Below are 20760 nucleotides of genomic sequence, written 5' to 3'. Positions count from 1 at the left end.
CACATGCTCTATGAGCATCTGCCGTTCCTTTCTGCCAAGTTCACAGACAGCGACTGTGAGTCCCTGCAAGCACAGAATCCTGGGGTCCCACATGCAGGGGAGTTCAGCAGGACTCAAGGGGAGAACAGGGTGAGTGTGTCGTGGCTGTGACTCAGTGGGGGCGCTGGCATGTCCCAGAGGCCATGCCCTCCTTTCCAATCAGAACTGGCTTCAGCTGCACAAAGAGGAATGCTGGTCAAAGACACAGGAGGGACTGGGGAGCCCTATCATGTCCTTTCTGTGATGCTTCCCTGGATGAGCCAACTACTTCAGCAGCAGATAACAGCACAGAAGCAAAGGGAAGGAGGGGGCAACCCACAGTTCCTTTCCCTTCAGTTCTTTCTCATTCATCAGTAAGCCCAAGGTAGAGACTGTTGATAGGATGTGTACATTATCAAGAAGTGAAATAAAAACAGCTGAGTTAGTTTTGTGCAGTGTTTCCACTGCTCTGGTAAAAAATACAAACGCACGGACAAGGTTTGAAATACAGACTGTGAAATTTCACCAACTGTGCACAAGTTAAATGCTCTCATTGCCTTTAAAACTGGCACTGCAGAATATAAAGATGAATGGTAAAATTCACACTAATAATTTAAAGTTTTAATTTTTCTCTACTTATAACATTCAATAGCAAACAAACAAAAACACCACCACAAGGCTAAGAGAGGCCACTGAAAGAAAGTAAAAAGTTTTATATTTTACACCTCTACTGGCACTTTTTAGATGACGATAAGTTTTTGTTTAAAAAAAATTTTTTTTTTTACTGAAATATAGTTGATTTACAATGCTGTGTTACCGGTACTTTTTTCTCTGACCTGTGGATCTGGGATCTGCACGTGCATTTTGCACCGGGCCCCAATTATGTGGCTTGCCTGTCCCTTCAGACTCACCTCACCCCACGCTGCGGCCGGGGGCTCCACAGGTGGGTAGAATTTGGGCAGGTCCCAGGCGATCTTGGTCATAAACCACTTGAAACTCTTGCAGTTAAGGGAGCTGCGGAGCTTCTTCTGGGCAGTTACATCTCCAGCAGAGAGGTGGCGGTACTCGGGCCGGCGCTGGTAGATGTGCTCCGCGTACTCGTCCATCCACACCTCTGCCACTCGCTTCAGGTTCTGGAGGGGATAGGCAGGTGCAAAGGTCAGGCTCTCCGAAGGGCCGAGGAGAAAAGTGGGTGCAAAGGGTCCTGGAGGTGGAGGTCAACCTTTCTTATTTTATGCTGCATCAAAGACCACAGCCCCACCGTGTTTTTAAGTCTTCTATATTTCTATTTATTATTTATGTATGTTTTAAGGACTCTACAACTTACAGTTGAATAATGCACTGCTGCTGGTTTTCTTGCCCATCTTGCATTCCCCTCTTTTTCTACAGATCGCCTCCCACTGATTTTCCTTTGGGGACCCACCCCTGCCTCACTATTATCTCCTGTGGCTGAAGGAAAGGCATGTGACCCAGCCTGGCCAATGGGAATATAGATAGCCCAGACATAGGGATTGGTCAGCAGTGGCATGTGACCTGGGCCAAGCCAATCAGAATCAAGAGGCATCAGTCCCGGATTTTTTTTTTTTTTTTTTTTTTTTTTTTTTTTTTTTTTTTTTTTTTTCCCGTAACTGTGAGGAAGAATTGCTGGGTAAGATCTGGTGGGTAAGAGGCTGAGAGCTGCTGGGCCATTTGGAAAGCCTGTCCAAGGTTGAAGTCAACCCAGAATGAGGCAGAGCTGAGGGTTAGAGACAGGAACACATTGCTTCTTTTGGTTCCTGAATCCAGGCATGTCTGAAGCCAGAACTACCTCAGAGCTTTCCATTTACATGAGTCAGTAAATTCCCTTTCTGCTTAACCCAATTTGAGTTGGGTTTTGTCACATTCAACTAAGAGTGCTGCCCAAGTTGCCTGGTAAAAACGAATTATAATTTGCAACCAGAAGGTAAAATTCCCTCAGCAGCTGGAATTTTTAACAATCCTTTGAGGTGTTAAGGTTGCTACTTTGATTACAAAACACAAAGATAATCAATAAAAAATGACAACCATATTACTGGCAAGTAGAGGCAGCAGCAGGTGAGGAAACATCCTGTTTGTGAGTAGACTTGGAGAGAGAGGAAAAGTGAATTCTTCTGTGTAACTGTGATGAAAATCCCTCACTCCACCTGCAGTGTAGATCCCATCTGCTGAGAACCTCTTACTTTTCTTGGAAGAGCAAAGCATCACGGTTCAGGGGAAATTCCCTGCTCCCAACACCTTCCTCCAACCCCAGGCTGTTGCCAGGATACCTCCCCCGCTTTAACTCTCTAGGCTTTATCATATCATTTTCCCCCTACTGCAATCCAGATTTCCTTCTGAAGGGTAAAAGCGAGTTAGCACTTTAGGCTGTTATCAATCACTCACACCTTAGTGTAAATGACTGCCCTAGAAGCAGAAGGTAAGGCTGTGGTTGGCTAATGTTTTCTGTACAGGGCGAGACAGTAAATATTCTAGGCTTTGCAGACCATGTGGTCTCAACTCTGATGTAGCTATAAAGCAGCCCTAGACACTATGTAAGTGAATGGGTGTAGCTGTCAAAATTTATGGACACTGAAATTTGATTTTTTCATGTGTCACAAAATATTATTATTCTTTTGATTTTTCCCCCCCTCAGCTATTTAAAAATGTAAAAACCATTCTTAGCTTACGGTCACACAAAAATAGTTTGCCAACTCCTGAGTAAGGAGGAAGGAAGCTCACAGGAGGAAGGCCCTGGTATCGAAGCCCAAATCCACCAACTCCTCACTTTTGCTGGCTCTGAGCTTGGGACTGGGAGACTACAAAATTTCCTTGCCGCTGTCTCGTTTTTTTCTGAGTGCTGAAGAGGTCAACAGTGGGTCAGAAATCAGTTCAGGAACATTGTTATCCCCCCCCAGGCCCCTGCAGAGCAGAGGCTGGGTTTAATTAAAAACTGTGCCCAGAGGAAGCTGAAGGCCCAAGGGGGCCCGCACATCTGAAGATTCTCCTTTTCCTGCCCTGCCACCCAGGTCCTCTGGCTCACTGTCTGATTTGCTCAAGCCACAGGGACGATGAGAGACCACCGTGGTTTCTTCTCCAACCACAGGCAAGGATGGCCAATCTGACCAAGGAAAGGTGTTGAAATTCACCAGGATTCTTTTTAAAGGATCAAATTAAATAATATTCTAATTTTAAATGATACTTAAATTACTATTTTAATGAATATTGCATTTTCCAGACATGGCTTAGTAAGTCATTTCTCCCAGATCTTGAACTTTTGTACAGTTACTGGGCCAAAGTAAGGGACTTTACGTTTATTTCTATTACCTCTCCCCTTGCTAGAGTCATGAAAAGGACTCTGGGATTTTAGCAGGCGGTGTGCTCCTCTTATCCCTACTCCTAACACCTTCCTAGTTCTGGGTCCCAGTCCTGTCTGAGGCCCCCCTGCTTTTCTTGAGTTTGGATCACAGAGAATTGTCCAGAATCTTGGACTAAGTCTCCAAACAAAAATCAACTTTTGTTTTGCCAAGTTTGAGTGGGTTTCTGTTACTGCCTTCCCAAAGACCCCTTGCCCAGAGGCACAGACAAGAAGGATCTTAGCAAATTTAGTAAATAAATTAAGACTGGCTACTTCTTCTTGAGGCAGGCAAGCTGGTGGCCAGTTCATCCTTCCTGAATTGATGCTCCACTGCTCCCTGGCTATTTGTCCTTCTGGAATCTGTACACCTTTAGTAAGACTTTGGTTTCCCTCTTTATCTGGCTCTCTTGGGGCTTTTAGGATACCTCTCCTCAAATCTATCAATGCGACGTTCTAGGAGACTATAATACTCTAGAAGGATCTGGTTGTTAAAACACTGAACAGGGCTTCCCTGGTGGCGCAGTGGTTGAGGGTCCACCTGCCGATGCAGGGGGCAGGGGTTCATGGCCTGGTCTGGGAGGATCCCACATGCCGCGGGGCGGCTGGGCCCGTGGGCCATGGCCGCTGATCTGATTTGCTCAAGCCACAGGGACGATGAGAGACCACCGTGGTTTCTTCTCCAACCACAGGCAAGGATGGCCAATCTGACCAAGGAAAGGTGTTGAAATTCACCAGGATTCTTTTTAAAGGATCAAATTAAATAATATTCTAATTTTAAATGATACTTAAATTACTATTTTAATGAATATTGCATTTTCCAGACATGGCTTAGTAAGTCATTTCTCCCAGATCTTGAACTTTTGTACAGTTACTGGGCCAAAGTAAGGGACTTTACGTTTATTTCTATTACCTCTCCCCTTGCTAGAGTCATGAAAAGGACTCTGGGATTTTAGCAGGCGGTGTGCTCCTCTTATCCCTACTCCTAACACCTTCCTAGTTCTGGGTCCCAGTCCTGTCTGAGGCCCCCCTGCTTTTCTTGAGTTTGGATCACAGAGAATTGTCCAGAATCTTGGACTAAGTCTCCAAACAAAAATCAACTTTTGTTTTGCCAAGTTTGAGTGGGTTTCTGTTACTGCCTTCCCAAAGACCCCTTGCCCAGAGGCACAGACAAGAAGGATCTTAGCAAATTTAGTAAATAAATTAAGACTGGCTACTTCTTCTTGAGGCAGGCAAGCTGGTGGCCAGTTCATCCTTCCTGAATTGATGCTCCACTGCTCCCTGGCTATTTGTCCTTCTGGAATCTGTACACCTTTAGTAAGACTTTGGTTTCCCTCTTTATCTGGCTCTCTTGGGGCTTTTAGGATACCTCTCCTCAAATCTATCAATGCGACGTTCTAGGAGACTATAATACTCTAGAAGGATCTGGTTGTTAAAACACTGAACAGGGCTTCCCTGGTGGCGCAGTGGTTGAGGGTCCACCTGCCGATGCAGGGGGCAGGGGTTCATGGCCTGGTCTGGGAGGATCCCACATGCCGCGGGGCGGCTGGGCCCGTGGGCCATGGCCGCTGAGCCTGCGCGTCCGGAGCCTGTGCTCCACGGCGGGAGAGGCCACAGCAGTGAGAGGCCCGCGTACCACAAAGAAAAAAGAAAAAAAGAAAACAAAAACAAAACACTGAACAAACATGTAAAATATGATCTGCAACTAAGAGAGGGTAGTTAAGATACTGTAATAAAAAGTTAGGAGCGCTTGATTCAGGCACCTTTGCTCAGACTGAACTGGTTTAAAGTCAACAGGAGACTGATTCAGTCTGAATCAGGTGAAAAATCAGGTGAAAAAAGGAGTTAAAATGTGAAAACACAGAATTCAGATAAGACATTGAAATCAACTTTCCAGTCTTGCTAATATTGATGCTGACACTAATACTGCTAATAACAATAGCAGTCGCTATTTAAAGGACAACCACTCTGTGCCAGGCACTGGTCAGACCTAAGTGGGTTTGAACTCTGGCTCTAGTTTCTTTGTGTCTCTACATTTCACTGTCCTCAGCTCTAAAATGAGGATTAAAAACAAGTGAGAACTAAGTGAGATAAATATGTAAGATGCTTTTCACAATGCCTGGCTCAGGAAGTTTTTAATGCGTTACTACAGTTCATCTGTGGATCTATAAACAGGAGGTGGTGGTGTGTCTTTACCAGGAGAGTCTTATATCAGTACGTGACAGCTCTGGATAGGGAAAGGATGCTTTGGGGAGTGGTCCTGCTCAGGGGTCAGAGGTGTCCTAATGGTCCCACAGTCCCTAGTAGTTGGAAGAGTCGCAGTCTTTGGCTTACTGAGCGACTCTGCGGTTTTCCCGCGTGGCTCCTTCCTCTGGGGTTGCCAACGGTATTTCAGATGAAACGTGATTCCTGCCTCTCCTGCTGAACTAGACCTCGCACCCCGCGTGAGAGAGGGCTGTCCCAAGCGCGGATGGCTGGTACGGCTGTCGTTGGAATCTTCGACCACTAGAGGGCACTGCTGGTTCTCTTTTTCCTCAACGCCGGTCCCCATAGCAACGCCGGTCCCCATAGCAGCCCCGGCCGCCTCCAGAGCTCAGCATCCCACCCTTGGATGGAGCCCGGGGAGACAGCTGCCTCTCTGAGCCTCTTGGTCTTTCCTGTAAGTCGCAGGACAAGGGCCCTTCCGAGACCCAGAGGCTACAATTCTGCACGTCGTTGATTGTCAGGTGATGGGGGAGGGGGAGGCAGTGGCCTGGGCAGAAGGAGGCTGTGTGGACTGAAGCCAAACAGGCTCGCGGCGGGGGTGCGGGGGCGCTGTCGGGAGGGGTCTTCACGGGTTGAGGTGGGGGTGTCTCCAACAGGAAAATCTGTGTGGTGACCTTTCCAAATCCCACCAAACCTCCCTGCGGCTCTCTTTACCCTCTGGGGACGCTCCGACCTCTTCGTGGTTCTTTTGGGGTCACCTTGATTTTTTTCAAGACCCTTAAGATTTTAAAATTTTGTTATTAAGGTTTAGTGAAATATTAATAACACAAACCAAAAACTTCTGGCTTACATTTCTGTTTGTAGATAGTGCCACTTTAATTCGACCAATGACTGATATAAACCATTTTAAGGCACTAAAACAGTTTGACACAGAATTTTTGGCATGAAAGTGGAGAGGGGGTGAGGAGAAGAGAAAGACGCTAACATTTATTAACCACCGCTGTGCCAGGAGCTTTTAAGTGCCAGCTCAGTCTTTCCCAAACACACCACTCCACCTGTATTAAATTTTACCCAACATGTTTCTTTAAATCACCCCTAGTCTAACTTTGTACCTACTTTAGCTTTATCCTAAGTAATAATGTCTGTGAAATCATGAATTTGCTACACTAATCTACATTAATTTCAACATATGGAAATAAAAATGTTCCTGGGGGCTTCTCTGGTGGCGCAGTGGTTGAGAATCTGCCTGCCTATGCAGGGGACACGGGTTCGAGCCCTGGTCCGGGAAGATCCCACATGCCGCGGAGCAACTAGGCCCGTGAGCCACAACTACTGAGCCTGCGTGTCTGGAGCCTGTGCTCCACAACAAGAGAGGCCGCGACAGTGAGAGGCCCGCGCACCGCGATGAAGAGTGGCCCCCGCTCGCCGCAACTAGAGAAAGCCCTCGCACAGAAACGAAGACCGAACACAGCCAAAAATAAATAAATAAATAAATTTATTTAAAAACAAAAAATGTTCCTATGTCGACCACCTAAAATCACCTCATTGGTCACACTTTGGGAAACTGCATTATCTCCTTAATTCTCCTGGCCATGCTAAGAGTTGGAAAAAATGAGCTTCCTTGAAACAAAGGAGTAAACAGAGCCTTAGAGCAACCCTCCCAAGGTCACAGAGCTAATAAGTGATTAAGCAGGGCTTTAAGTAAGTTCTTCTATTTTTATGTTTGCCACACTGCGAGGCTTGTGGGATCTTAGTTCCCCGGCCAGGGCTTGAACCCATACCCTCAGCATTGAAAGTGCGGAGTCCCAACCACTGGACCTCTAGGGAATTCGCGTAAGTAAGTTCTTTTAAACTGGATTTCACCTGGAGGGTGGGGGGAGGGGCACATCCTCACTCCTAGGGACCATTAGGCCTAGGGCATGGGGTGTCTCTGCTCCGCCGATGGTCGTAGGCCAACCTCTCACCCGCTAGGGAAGCCACCACCTTACCCGGGCCAGGCTGACTCCGGCGGGGACCTTGTAGGGCACGTACTTCCTGTAGATATGGCCCACCCTGGAGCAGGGAATGTCCTCCATGCGGCCTCCACACATCCACACCTGCAGGGTGAGAAGTGAGAGAAGATATTTCTGCCTCCGATTCATGGCCTCCTCAAAGGCCAGCATTCCTTCGTGCATTCATCGGAAGCATCGGTGTGGACTGTGTACTAAAGCCCCCATTCACAGAACTAGGGATGTAGGAAAACACAGCAGTGACAACAGCTCATGACATCGAGTGCTTACTCATGGGCAAACACTACGATATGGGTTTCGCACGCACAGCTGCACGGAAGCCTCGTCAGAAAACCCATAAAGTAGGTAGTAATGGAGCTCCATTTTACAGATGAAGAAACTGAGGCTCAGAGAAGCTAAGAAACTTCTATAAGGTCACAGGGTTGGTACATGGTGGAGCCAGAATTCAGAGCCAGCTTGGGCTGACTCTAGAGTCTGACTGAGCTCTGGACAAGTGTGAGAATTGTGAGGGGGTAGCGGGGGCTCTGTGGGAAAGACTGTGGTGATCACTTCGTGGTTCTGTCCGCAGGTATGACAGGGGACAAGGTGGCACGCAGGCTGTGTATTTGCTGACTCTGGCATTAAATGCTGTTGTTTCCTTCTAGATCTTGCTGGGTCACCCTGAGCAGTCCCCTGCCTCTCTGCCCTGACTCTCCTGCAGGGTGGCTCGCAGGCAAGGCTGCCTGTGGTGTGAGAGCTGATGCTTCTCCTTGTGTCTCCCTCTACAACCGGTATAACAGAGATGTCTTGAGTTGGAATCCTGGTCTGACAACAGTGTGGGAATTCTTAACAAGTACAATCAACCCACTGAGGGGCCCAGACTAAACAGACCCCCTTTGGCAGTCCTGGGTTCAAATCCTGACTTAGCCACTATACAGCTTTGTGACTTGGATCAAGGCACCTAACTTCTCTGAGGCTCAGTTTCCTCACTTGTAAAGGATTAAATGAGGCAGGCTCAGGGGATGCGGTATTGTAGGTAAGATGCTTAGCACAGGACCTGGCACCCAGTCACAGCAGTGTGAGATACTACAAATGATGGATTCATACATTTGATTGATATTTATGGAGTGCCTGCTACATGACACACATGCTGCTGGGCACATACAGCAGTGAATAAGTTGGCCAAGGCCCCTGCTCTCACAGAGGCGGAGTGTGGTGGCCACACTCCGAGATGCCCCCAATGATCCCTGCCTCCTAGTATTTGCACCCTCCCAAATGAAGCACATGAGGACTGACCTGTGTAACCAACAGGATACTACAGAAATGACGAAGCACACCGTGGCTCCCACCTTGCTCCCTGGGATCACTTACTTTGGGGCAGCCAGCTGCCATGTTGTGAGGACACTCAAATAGCCCCATGGAGAGGTACAGGTGGTGAGGAGCTGAAGCCTCCTAATAGTGCTAACCTTCCCACCACGTGAATGAGCCGTCTTAGAAGTGGCTCCTTCAGGGACTTCCCTGGTGGTCCAGTGGCTAAGACTCTGCGCTCCCAATGCAGGGGGCCCGGGTTCCATCTCTGGTTGGGGAACTAGATCCCGCATGCATGCTGCAACTAAGAGTTTGCATGCCGCAACTAAAGATCCCATGTGCTGCAACTAAGACCCGGTGAGCCAAATAAATAAATAAAATTTTAAAAAAGGCTCCTCGAGCCCCAGTCAAGCCTTTAGATGACCACAGCCCTGGCTGATACCCTGACTATAACCTCATGAAAGACCTAGGCAGAACTATCTTGCCTAGCCACTCACAGATCCCTGACCTGCACAAACTTAGAGATAATAACTGTCTATTACGGCTTTAAGATTATGTTTTCCTGTGGCAGTAGATAACTAATACAGGGACTTTCAGATAGTGATGTGTGATCTATGGAAGCCAAAGCAAGGTAACTGGATGGACCCACTGGATGGATGGATGGGATGCTGCGCTACCCCCACCTGTCAGGGAAAGCCTCACCTAGAAGGGAGTATTTGAGGCGAGACTTAAATGATGAGAAGGTAAAATAAAATAAAGATCTGGAGGGTGAGAGAGCAGGTGGAGAGAAGAGCGAGTGCAAAGGCCCTGGGGTAGGGAGCCAGAGGCCTGGAGCAGAGGGAGCAAAGGCAGGAGTGAAGGGAGGGGAGGTCATAGAGGTGAGTGGGACAATCATAACGGTCTCTTGCAGCAGAACTAGGGGTCTTCACTGAAAGTCTTCAGTGAGGGAGACAACACAATCCACCTCTCTTTTACAAAGATGACTCTGTGGAGTACAGGATGGCCTGTAGGGTACAGGATTGGGGGAGGGAAGGCCTCGGGGGCTTTTGTAGATACAAAGCAGTCATGGCTTAGGGTTTGTGGGGCTGTGGCGATGGTGGGACATGGCTGGATTTGGGACATTTATTATCAATTTCATTACTGTATTCCCTCATTTGTGGAGTGAGGAGCAGGAGTGGGAATATCTACAACCCCGATTCCGTGCAAAAGAGCCTTTTCCACCTTGAACTGCTCGACAGGATACTGGGGATTCAGCTCTGTATCTTGATTAATTCAGAGGCTCTAGAAGGGCTCCTTGCACACTTGAGGGGCCTCAGTCCCCCATCACTTTCTGCCAGCAACTGTCTCCTCCGCACCCCAGATATACTCTGTCCTGGGCTTCCCACAGGGTATAGGTATGTGTGGGGCTGCAATTAGTGGAAATGCTGCCTGGAGAAATGCAATTATATTCTGATCTTGGGGGAGAAAAAAAAATCGAGCAAGTCAATAGAACAGAACATTGGTCTTGAGATAATGGGCTCCTGATGGTAGATTAATGTCAAGGCCAAGCCAAGAAGTTTATTTTCAAAGCAGGAGACATTGATCAGGCGCCAGCACCCTGTAACAATAACTCTTCCTTTATACAAAGTGACTGATGTGGAAGCATTGTTTTTGTCTGGTGGATGCTGCCCAGGTTGCCGCTGGGCTGCCCTTGCCTTTTGGAAGGCAGAGCAACACTGAGCAGGTGGAGGACACCTTACCCTGCTCTATTTGTGAACGTCTCCTGGGCAGCTGACCAGGCCGGTGTCCAGCTCTCTCGACTCCATATCAAACTCGCATTAGCTAATGAGGCTGTGTCTCTGGCTCTGCTTGGCAGGGAACTTTCCTTTATGCAGACGGATTATCAATTTCCAAATCCTTCCCTGTGCTGTGACCTCGGGTTTCTTTGGCCCTGACCACGCTGGCCATCAGCTGGAAGGTTCCTGAGGGACCAGGGTGACCTTGATCTACTCAGAGGTTTGAGGCATCCAAAATGCCCTCAGATTCCTGGGATGTCTGCAGCCCAGGAGGAGTGCTGGCTTTGGACGATGGGTTTACTCCACGGCTTCCCTGCCCTGGACATGACTCTCTGACGGCTGAGTCAGAACTCAAACTGCCTTTAGAGAGACGCACACCTGTTCAGCAAAAGCTGCTGCCAAGCCCTGAGTCCTCTGGGAGCACCTGAGCAGTCTGAGAGGGGCCCAGCTCAGGGTACACTCAACCCTTCAGAACTCCCTCTGGCCCCCCAGAACACATCATACACAGCAGGCACCACCCGCGTGGTGTTCGCTGGTTATCTGCCAGGATCCCAAGACTGGAGGGGACTCTTCATCCCGGGACATGATAAAAGCTGGAGGCATGCAATTACAACATGACTTGCCGTGGGCTGGGGAGGTGGGCAGATCTGGTCCTGGACTCCAGGTTCAGCTCATGGCCCATGTCACCTACCTGTGTACCTTCAGGCCCTCCACCTCCCTCCCTTCACAGTTGAGGCAGCAGCCACCCAAGACCCACAAAAACCACAGCACGGGGGGTTATGAGCAGACACTGTTTTCCGATCCCAACGCCACCAGTGCAGCCGTGTGACCTGGGGATGACAGTCACTGCTACCTTGCAAGGCTGCCGAGATGGACTGAGACAAGCTGTGAAGAACACTCAGCCTGATGCCTGGCTGTAGCAAACCTGATTGATGTTAGTCATTTCTATTTGCGAAAGAACGAGCAATACCACCACCTTGAAATACAGTATTTGCCCTTTTGCCCAACACCATGGTATTTTTTATCCTATGGCCTGATTTCCCAAATGGATAAAGTGAAGCTCAGAGACATGATGTAGTTTTTCAAACAGACTTGGTGGCAGAACCTGCAACTGACCAGGAGAATGACAGTGCCAGGTGGGTGGGGTACAGTCACGGGGCTTGGTTGCCCGAGGGTCTTCTCCTCTTCCCCAAGTAATACACTGGCAGGAGAAGAGCCCGGCTGGTGGCAGAGAGAAGGGGAGCTGCAGAGCTGGCAGCAGCTGCAACCGTGTTTGGCCGGGACCCCATCATATATGGATGGGGACAAAGGCCACTGAGATGACATCTTGCAGCCCCTCTCTGCTGTCAGCTTTCTTCCCTCCCTCCCCTCCATGCCCTTCCTAGTCTCCACCCCCGCGGGGGGTGCAGCTGCCTGCTCCGGGAGCCTTGTTCCACCATAAGGAGTTTCCAAACACACCCTGCCACCTCGTTCCCTGGTGCTGTTTTCTCCTGTGGAACAGTCTTCTCCCTGGAAGCACCATGCCACTAGACAAGTACAAATCTAATTGTAAAAGTTTGCTCCCCATTCATTTTCATTGCTGCTCTGATTTATTTTATTAGCAAACTTCTTTTGTGTGATGACAGGCTTCATTACAGTGTCTATAAAAGACATTTACTCGCTCTTACCTCCTAAACTGAGGAGGAAAGAAACGAGTGGTGATGAGCACCAGGAAGACACAGTGGGCCGCAGTGAGTGCGTGGCAAAGGGGCCATCCTGCTGAGGGGACCGCGAGTGAGCAGGGGTGGGGCGAAACCTCTCTCTCAAGGAAACGGCTGCCTGGAAACCAATCAGTAATGGATGGGCAGCCTACCTGCCCAGGGAGGGGAGAAGACACCAGTCAGCCATGGCTTTTGCAGCTGGCAGCTCGGCTGAGGACCCCGATGAAGTCCAAACCCTGTCCAGTTGCGCTTGGGAGCTGCACCATTAATATGCAATTAAAAGAATAATCGTCACCAATTATCCTGCATTATCTGTGAGCTTAGGAAGAACACAGGGTAGCCATGATGAGCTCGGTTCTGGCTCTTAAGCAAGTTTCATGAATCTGAAAGCCTCAGTTTCCTCACCTGCAATATGGGATGTATTATTGTGCCTCCCTCCTAGGGTTGTGATGAGGCTGGAATGAGGTAATTCTGAAGCACAGAGGACTCTGAGCAATCCTAATGGTGCTACCTGGGCACACGGTGGCTGGCGCTACTGGTGGTGGGCGCCCCAAATATGCCACGCAGTTTCCCTTCAGAAAAGAAGGAATGACGTTGGATAGTCTTCTGTAAGTTCATATGATTTTGAACATATTAGTTTGTTTTGAACAACAAGATACTGTTTCAGGAAGTCTCACCAGCATGAAAGGATCTCCCCTCATGTTCATTTTAGATGCTTATACTGGTTACAGGGTACAGTTTGGTAAAAGAGCAGGAAAAAACCCAATTTTATTTTTCTTTTAAAAGTCCATTTAAATTTACTTCTAGGTTAATATATGATTTTATACAATGTAGTTTTAAGCATATGTGTATCTAAATTAATAAGTTGAATATCTGACTGTTTCAACAATATCCTGGGGGCTTCCCTGGTGGCACAGTAGTTAAGAATTCGCCTGCCAATGCAGGGGACACGGGTTCAAGCTCTGGTCCGGGAGGATCCCACATGCCGCGGAGCAACTAAGCCCGTGTGCCTCAACTACCGAGCCTGTGCTCTGGAGCCCGCGAGCCACAACTACTGAGCCCACGTGCTGTAATTACTGAAGCCCGCACACCTAGAGGCTGTGCTCTGCAACAAGAGAAGCCACCGCAATGAGCAGCCTGTGCACCACCAACGAAGAGTAGTGCCTGATCGCTGCAACTAGAGAAAGCTCGTGTGCAGCAACGAAGACCCAATGCAGCCAAAAGTAAATAAATAAATTAATTAAAAAAAGAAAAACAATATCCTGAGGTGTTTATAGTCAACCTGGCCAAAAAATGGGGGGTGGTTGCCTTACATTAGGGCTTTTTTTTTCTTTAATAAATGAATTCAGTTAAGTTGCAGGATCTGTTAGGTTTTGGCTCATATTTGAAATAGCACAATCTTCCAACCACCCAGTGAGGGAGGTACTGGCATGCCTCTTACACATGAGGAAAGCGAGGCCTAGCGAGGTCCAGTGCCTTCCCCAGGGCTCCTCAGCTCATAAGTGGCAGAGCCCAGAGTGGAATCCGGGGTGGGGGCCCCAGAACTAGGCAGATCTACGACTGCACCTTTGATCTCTCTAAAGCCTGGTCCTGACCCTATCATGGTCTTTCACAAAGACCCCTCTTGGCACTTGTATTATCTGCAGGACAAAAGGGTCACCTGGGCTTGCAGTCAAGGCCTCTGCCCCCTACTCCAGTCACCTCCGATCCCCTCCACAACCCCTGGATGCCACATGTGGATGCTGCTGAGAGCCAGCTGCAATGCACTCACATTTCTGCTCTCTTGGGCACATGTGCTTTTCTTTCCATGAACAATGCAGCCCAGTACAAACTTCATTCATTCATTCATTCACACATAGCCTGGTCATTGGTCAGCCTTGCTCTAAAACCGTGTTGGAAGAGATGGGGGCTTCCCTGGTGGCACAGTGGTTAAGAATCTGCCGCCAATGCAGGGGACATGGGTTCGAGCCCTGGTCTGGGAAGATCCCGCACGCCGCGGAGCCACTAGGCCCGTGCGCCACAGCTACTGAGCCTGCGCGTCTGGAGCCTGTGCTCTGCAACGGGAGAGGCCGCGACAGTGAGAGGCCCGCGCACCGCGATGAGTAGTGGCCCCCGCTTGCCACAACTGGAGAAAGCCCTCGCACAGAAACAAAGACCCAACACGGCCAAAAAGATAAATTAATTAATTTAAAAAAAAAAAAAAAGAAGAAGAGATGGAACAGAAACTGGCAGCCAAGTGTGGACCAATGACATAGAGCCTTGAAAGTGGGGTGAAGGTGTTGGTACCTGTGGGCCAACCTGCCAACCAACCTGCCCATTACGCTATCTTTCCACACCCCAGCCTGAGCATCCACTCTGTACAAGAACTTACCTACTGATTACAGCCACGATTTTCAATCTTGAGTGGGCATCAGAACCACCTGGAGAGCTTGCTAAAACACAGACTGCTGGGTCCCACCCCTAGGGTGTCTGACTCAGCAGGTCTGCGTGGGATCTGAGAATTTACATTTCTAACAAGTTCCCAGGTGATGCTGGTGCTGCTGGGCTGGGGACCACACTTTGAGAACTAGTGCCTCCTGGATTAGTGACAGCCCCTCTCAGGACAGTGGTGCCTGCCAGTTCACACTGTGTCTCTAGACAGCCCTGTGAGTTTGGGGTTATTAGTGTCCTTTCAATGAGGAAGTAAAGGTTCAGCAGAAAGGGCAGGTGAACTGTCCCAGGTCTCACTCAGAGTTCATTCCAGAGCTGGGCCTGGAGCCAAGGTCTTTGGCCTCTGTCTTGCCGGCCTCAAAGCTCCTTCCACTCCTGTCTTCCTGCAACTGCAGCCCATACACATCGATCACAATGCCGACGTTAACAGCTATCATAATTGATTATTTACAATATGCCAGGCGCTGAGCTAAGCTTTTAACACATTTTGATTAATAGCATGCTCACACTGACACTATGCAATAAGGATCATTCTATTGCCACTTTACAGATGAAGAAGTCCAGAGAGGTTAAGTCATTTTCCCAAGGTCACACAGCCACTAGCTGATGGAGCTTTCACCTGAACCCAGGTGGTTTGATTCCAAAGCCAATGTACTAACCCGTGCCGTTCTGCCTCCTTTTTTAACTCGAAGGTTCTGATCCAAACAGCTACCACTCACTGACTGCCTTCTTTTTGTCTGTCTCCAGGCTAAACAAACGTTTTATACCATTTAATTTTTAATTTTTAATTTTTTCTTTTTTTGACCTCGCCTTGTGGCATGTGAGATCCCTGACCAGGGATTGAACCCGTGCCCCTGCATTGAGAGCACGGAGTCTTAACCACTGGACTGCCGGGGAAGTCCCTACCATTTCGTTTTTATAACAAACCTCTGAAGAAGTTGTTATCTCCATTTTTAGCGATAAAAGACCAAGGCTTGAAGAGATAGGCTCGTGGCTGGTTAGGGAGCGATGTACCACAGATGACCCTCGGGCTTCCGAGCCATTTTCCTGGAGGAATGGTGGGAGGGGCAGGTGCCCACAGAGACGCTCATGGAATTTCAAATGGCTGCTCAAAGTCAGGAGGAGAATGCCTTCCCTGTTCTTGGCAGACAGCTCTTAGAAAGTCTGGGTACATGTGGCTGGGAGGAAAATGCTGCATGTGGCAGAGCAAGTTCCCAGCATCCTCGGATAACCCAGCGAAGGAAGGAGCTAGCGCCGGGTTCCCGGCAGCGACACTGCAGCTGGTCTGAGTCAGAGGGGGCTGGGAGGGGGTGGTGGAAAGGATGGGGAGAGGCGATGCCAGGCTGGCACTTGCGTGGGGGCCCCGAAGGCCCTCCTGGGTGGCAACTTAACCCCCTCAGGGCTGGTCCTGACTTCTGGGGCCTCCCTGTAGCAGTGGCCTCTCTCTAGGCTGCCCCCTCCCAACAGGTGGAATGAAATGAGCACTGGGCTTAGAGTCAGGACATCTGGGATTTAGCCCTGGCTCTGCCACCTTCCAGCTGAGGGACCCTGGCCCTGTCCCCTAAGAACCTGGGGCATCAGGTCACAACACCACTCCTCACCCGTTTCTGGTGTGCATACTACTTTCTTTTCACACACCCTATTTCACTCAACCCTCCTGATGACACGTGAGTTCCAAGGAAGGAAAATCTGAGAGTTTCCTTTTTTAAAATCTGCCCACGGCAGTCTGGGGCTGCGTTGGCCTTTGGTAACGGTATCAGTGTTGGACTATGCAGACCCACCCACCACTGAGGCCCCCTGCCTCTGCTCAGATGTGGTGGGTTTCCCTCTCGGAACAAGGCTCTCCCTCGTTCCCTCGTGTGGCTTTCTGTCACTCCCTTGCTCAAGCGAGCCTGCCCCAAGGGACCCTCTGAACGTCTCCACCTTTCTCTCCAAGGGCAGCCCTTGCCTCCTGGAACAGACCCCGCAGAGGTGCGCTTGGGGTCTCCATCCTTCCCTGGGGGTCTCCTCACCGTGACTCCCTTCTCTGTAGACCTCACTTGGGGGGAATCTCATCCCTGAACTTGCAAATGGCCCAAACGAAGCACTGGGATGTGTATGGGGTGGGGGAGGGGTGGGCCGGGAGGCTGAAGAAACAACAGTCTTCCCTTCTTCTCGGTTAAAAAAAATATTAATTTTTCTCCTGATTACAGAAGTGATATGTACTAATGATGAACGCATTCAATGTTACAGAAACAATGAAGCAGAAAGGGACAGCCACACGGTAGCCCTCCCACCCCCGATGCCCCAAGGGACGGGAAGCTTTCGTGGCACCGTGGGTCAGAGTACATCAAGGCAAAGGATCAGTCTGAAGTCAGACAGCAGGGCTGAAATCCCTGTTCCAACCACGTGACATTGTGGAAGGATTTAACCCAAGACTCAGTTTCCTCATCTATAAAATGGGGGGGGGGCACGGGGCCCCACGTTACTGCATGTGGGTGCTCAGTAAACGTTAGCTGGTAGGAGGAGATTCTTCTCAGTTTTTTTGTTTGTTTGTTTGCAATTGTCATATTTTTAAGATTAAACACGAGACTATATATACATACATAAAAACAAAATTTTCACATCTTTTTTTAAAACTTAATTTTGGAGGCATCTAACTTCTTTTACATAATATTTCACTGTCGGGATGTGCTCTAACTTATTTATCTCCTAAGGATGTACATTTAGGTCATTTTCAGTCTTCCCCTTTCGTAAGTAATGCTTCAACAGATAGCGCCTACCTCAATCTTTGCTCCGTCTCTCTTGGCTAAACTCCTGGGTGTGAAATTTTGGGTAAAAGAATGTGCTTGCTTTGAAATGTAACAGATTCTGCCAAATTGCTAACAAAAGATATATCCACTTACATTGCGCCAAGGCCCACATCTTTCTCACGCCAGCTCAGCCATGTTGTCCCGTGGACATTCTCCTCTCCTGGACCTCAAATTTGAAGACATCCTAACCTCAGCCTCCTGGGGACACTGTGCAGGTCCCTTTTCTGCTGGTCCTGACGCCACCACCTCTAGTCCAACCACCCTCCCATCCACGTAAGGCAAAGGGCTTTCTCCACAGCATCTTATTTGAGCCTCTCTTGGGTAGGAAGGAAAACTCTATCAGCACCATCTGGGATGTGAGGGCCAGAGAGATCAAGCAATTGGTCCAGGGTCTCCAGGTGGACAGAGAGCAGAGATGAGAAGCCAGTGCCCTGCCTTCTCACTGAGTACCTTTTCCGTCACATCGCCATTACCCAAAGATGCAGATGTAAGCCTGGGAAGGGCAGGATGAAGGAAGTTGTATAAGATAGGAATTGATGCCACTAACAGTTATCTAAAACACCTATTCTGGGCCAGAAACTGGAGTATAGAGATGGACAAAACCCACTCCCTGCCTCGAGGAAGGTCAGAGTGCAGTGAGGGAGACAGGCCAACCCTTGGGTCCTGTCAACAGGAGGTACCGGGTGCCATGCTGGGACTGACATTCGGTTGGTCCCTAAGCATCACAGGGAGCTCAGGTAAGGCTGAGAGGACGCCATATAGATGAGCCGAACCCAGAAGGATGACTGTGGGTTGGCCAGACTAAGGAAGGGCATTTCAGGAAAAATGAACAGTGTGTGCCTCCAAAGATAGCCAGGCATGTGACCCTGGGGCTTGTAAGCAGTTCTGTATGGCTGGGTCAGGTGGACATCGGTGGTTTGCCGCGCCCCGCCTCCACTCCCCCTTCTGCACACAATGCCTGGGCTTTCCTTTAGGGAGCCACCTCATCCCACTTTCCCAGCTCCAGGATGGGCATGTGACCAATCAGACTCAGACTGCAGCTGACGGATCAGAACATTGCTCAGGGAGGGGCAAGGGACCAGAAGGCCAATGAGACTCGACTTGGGGACATACTACAGGAATGATGGGAAATAGAAATTCTTTTCCCACTGGGCTGCTGGGTATTTCCACAAGGGAAAACTTGCCTGAGAGGAAAGCCAACCCAGATGAAAGCAGAGCTGAGGGACTAAGCGAGATGGAGCCTAGATGAGATGGGTTAGTCCCTGGATCCAGCCGGGTCTGGAGGATCTACCCTGGAATTTCAGTTGTGTGGGCCAATCAATTCTAATTTTTTTGCTTAAGTCAGATTGGGGTCAGATTGACCAGGATTTTGGTTACCTGTTACCAAGAGTCCAGACTAACGCAATGCGGAGGAGAGTGGAGAGAAAGCAAGGGATGGTAAGCAGCTCATGGAGGTGGGTGTAGGCCAGGCTACAGGGTTAAAGATTTATCCGACCACTAGAACTGGGAAGAGTCTAACTGCCAAGCAGGAGAACTCTCATATGTGACCGTGCCTTTTGGAAACAGAAGCTCTGCTGGCTAAGAGAGAGAGTGGGCGGGGGGGCGGAATAAAGAGTCAATGACTCTCCTAGAAATTTCAGAGCCTTTGGAACATCTTTTCTGGGGTTTTCCCATCAGGATAGATGGCCTGGTCTGAAATTGGAGCCAAATTATTAATCCATCAGCCCTGATGGCACGTATCAATTTGTCTTTTTTTTCACGTATCAATTTATCTTAATTTCTGAAAATACACTCATGCCTTTCAGACCAGTCTCTCTTCTCTTGTCACCAAGAAGAAAAGGGATCTTGAGCCTCTCTTGGGTAGGAAGGAAAACTCTATCAGCACCATCTGGGATGTGAGATTAATCAGAGGGAATTTGGCCCTTCGTAAATGCCCTGCTCTGGCTGAAACAGAACACCCGGCATTCCAGGGAGGCGTCGCCGGCAGACGAACGGGCTCTCCTGTGCCCTCAGCGCTGTGGGCAGGCCTTCCGCAGGGGCCCGGGAGACAGTGCACTGGCAGAGGGGCTGCCGCCGGCTCCAGGACCTCGCGCTCTCAAAGCCCGGAGAGAGAAAGCCCAGGGAGAAATGTCTCCCTTCCAGACCTAGGGGACTCCTCATTATACTGTCTCATCCCCTCTCCAGAGTGAAGGAGATAATTGGATCAAATGGCAACAGGAGCCAGCCTCCCATCCCCTCCCGGATGAGAGACTTCCAATACGGCTTCATTACCATGTCTTTTGTACATAAACTGTGGTGGGAAAATGCCAATTGTTCTGCCATAATTGCCTGATGAGCATCATCAAATGGGTCTTTGAAACACACAGACTGAAATCATTTTGGGTTTAGAATCTCCTTTGTGCTCATTTTTCTCCAATCACTCTTCTCCACGGAGGGAGTTTCTGAAGGGGAACTTCTTGACCAAGGAGGCTGGTTCTGGCCAGTATTACACCTGCTCTGAGTATTCAACCAACAATTATTAAGTGCCTTCTCCCTGTCAGGCAACCCTTTTGGTTCTTGGGATACAACAGGCAAAGATGGTTACCCTACTGAAGTTTATATTCTGGTGAGAACTCAGAACACTGATGTGCCCATTTCTGGGAACAAACTTAGTAGAAAACGTCATAAATTAAGTTTGTTTAATTGACAGATTGAGGAACTGTGAAGTTAAAACTCTTCTGATTCCTTGCATGTGATTCCACTATAAGGATGTGACATTTGGAAAATTAGATTGCATGGGCTAGGGATACTAAATAAATGACATATGTGCCATCGCTCGCCAAACCTGCACCCAGGGCAGACATCACTAATCAATCACCACTCCTTTTCTGATAAGCTCAGACACAGCCTCACAATACATATTAACACAGAACTGGGGCAGCTCCTATTGATGGATCAGAGTTGGCTGGGGGAGCAAACCTATTTCTGACTTAGACTGTTACTAGTTCACTTCATTGACAGGCTGCAGGATATCCTAGTAAGTTAACCCCAGGAGGAGGCAAAAACTGAGAAGAGTAAGAGATTACAGCCAACCTCTTAGGCTAGTTTTCCTCTCAAGTGCTCTCACGTCCCTGCAGAGACCTATACAACACGGCAGGTGAGAGCATGGGCTTTGCAGTTGGGCAGACCTGGGTTCAGGTCCTGGTTCTGTTAGTT

The 20760-nt window shown here is 49.0% G+C and overlaps 1 protein-coding gene across 4 annotated transcripts in view; it reads right to left on the bottom strand.

Moving 5' to 3' along the window:
- The window catches only part of GALNT10 (polypeptide N-acetylgalactosaminyltransferase 10), a 230234-nt gene that overhangs the window by 12193 nt on the left and 197281 nt on the right, over window positions 1-20760 (bottom strand). For 3 of the 4 annotated variants that reach the window (XM_028493384.2, XM_024118287.3, XM_028493387.2), the window contains 2 exons: window positions 7561-7668; window positions 930-1151 (listed from right to left, as the gene is read on the bottom strand). In XM_028493384.2, the coding sequence (XP_028349185.1) occupies window positions 930-1151; window positions 7561-7668 (330 nt within the window). The remainder of the gene's footprint in view (window positions 1-929; window positions 1152-7560; window positions 7669-20760) is intronic. The other variant, XM_028493385.2, reaches the window with a different exon arrangement.

This window comes from Physeter macrocephalus, chromosome 8, assembly GCF_002837175.3.
Source record: "Physeter macrocephalus isolate SW-GA chromosome 8, ASM283717v5, whole genome shotgun sequence".
NCBI classification, from domain to species: domain Eukaryota; kingdom Metazoa; phylum Chordata; class Mammalia; order Artiodactyla; family Physeteridae; genus Physeter; species Physeter macrocephalus.
Note: the sequence above shows the minus strand (reverse complement) of the source record. Positions and strands in the feature narration are given on the sequence as shown.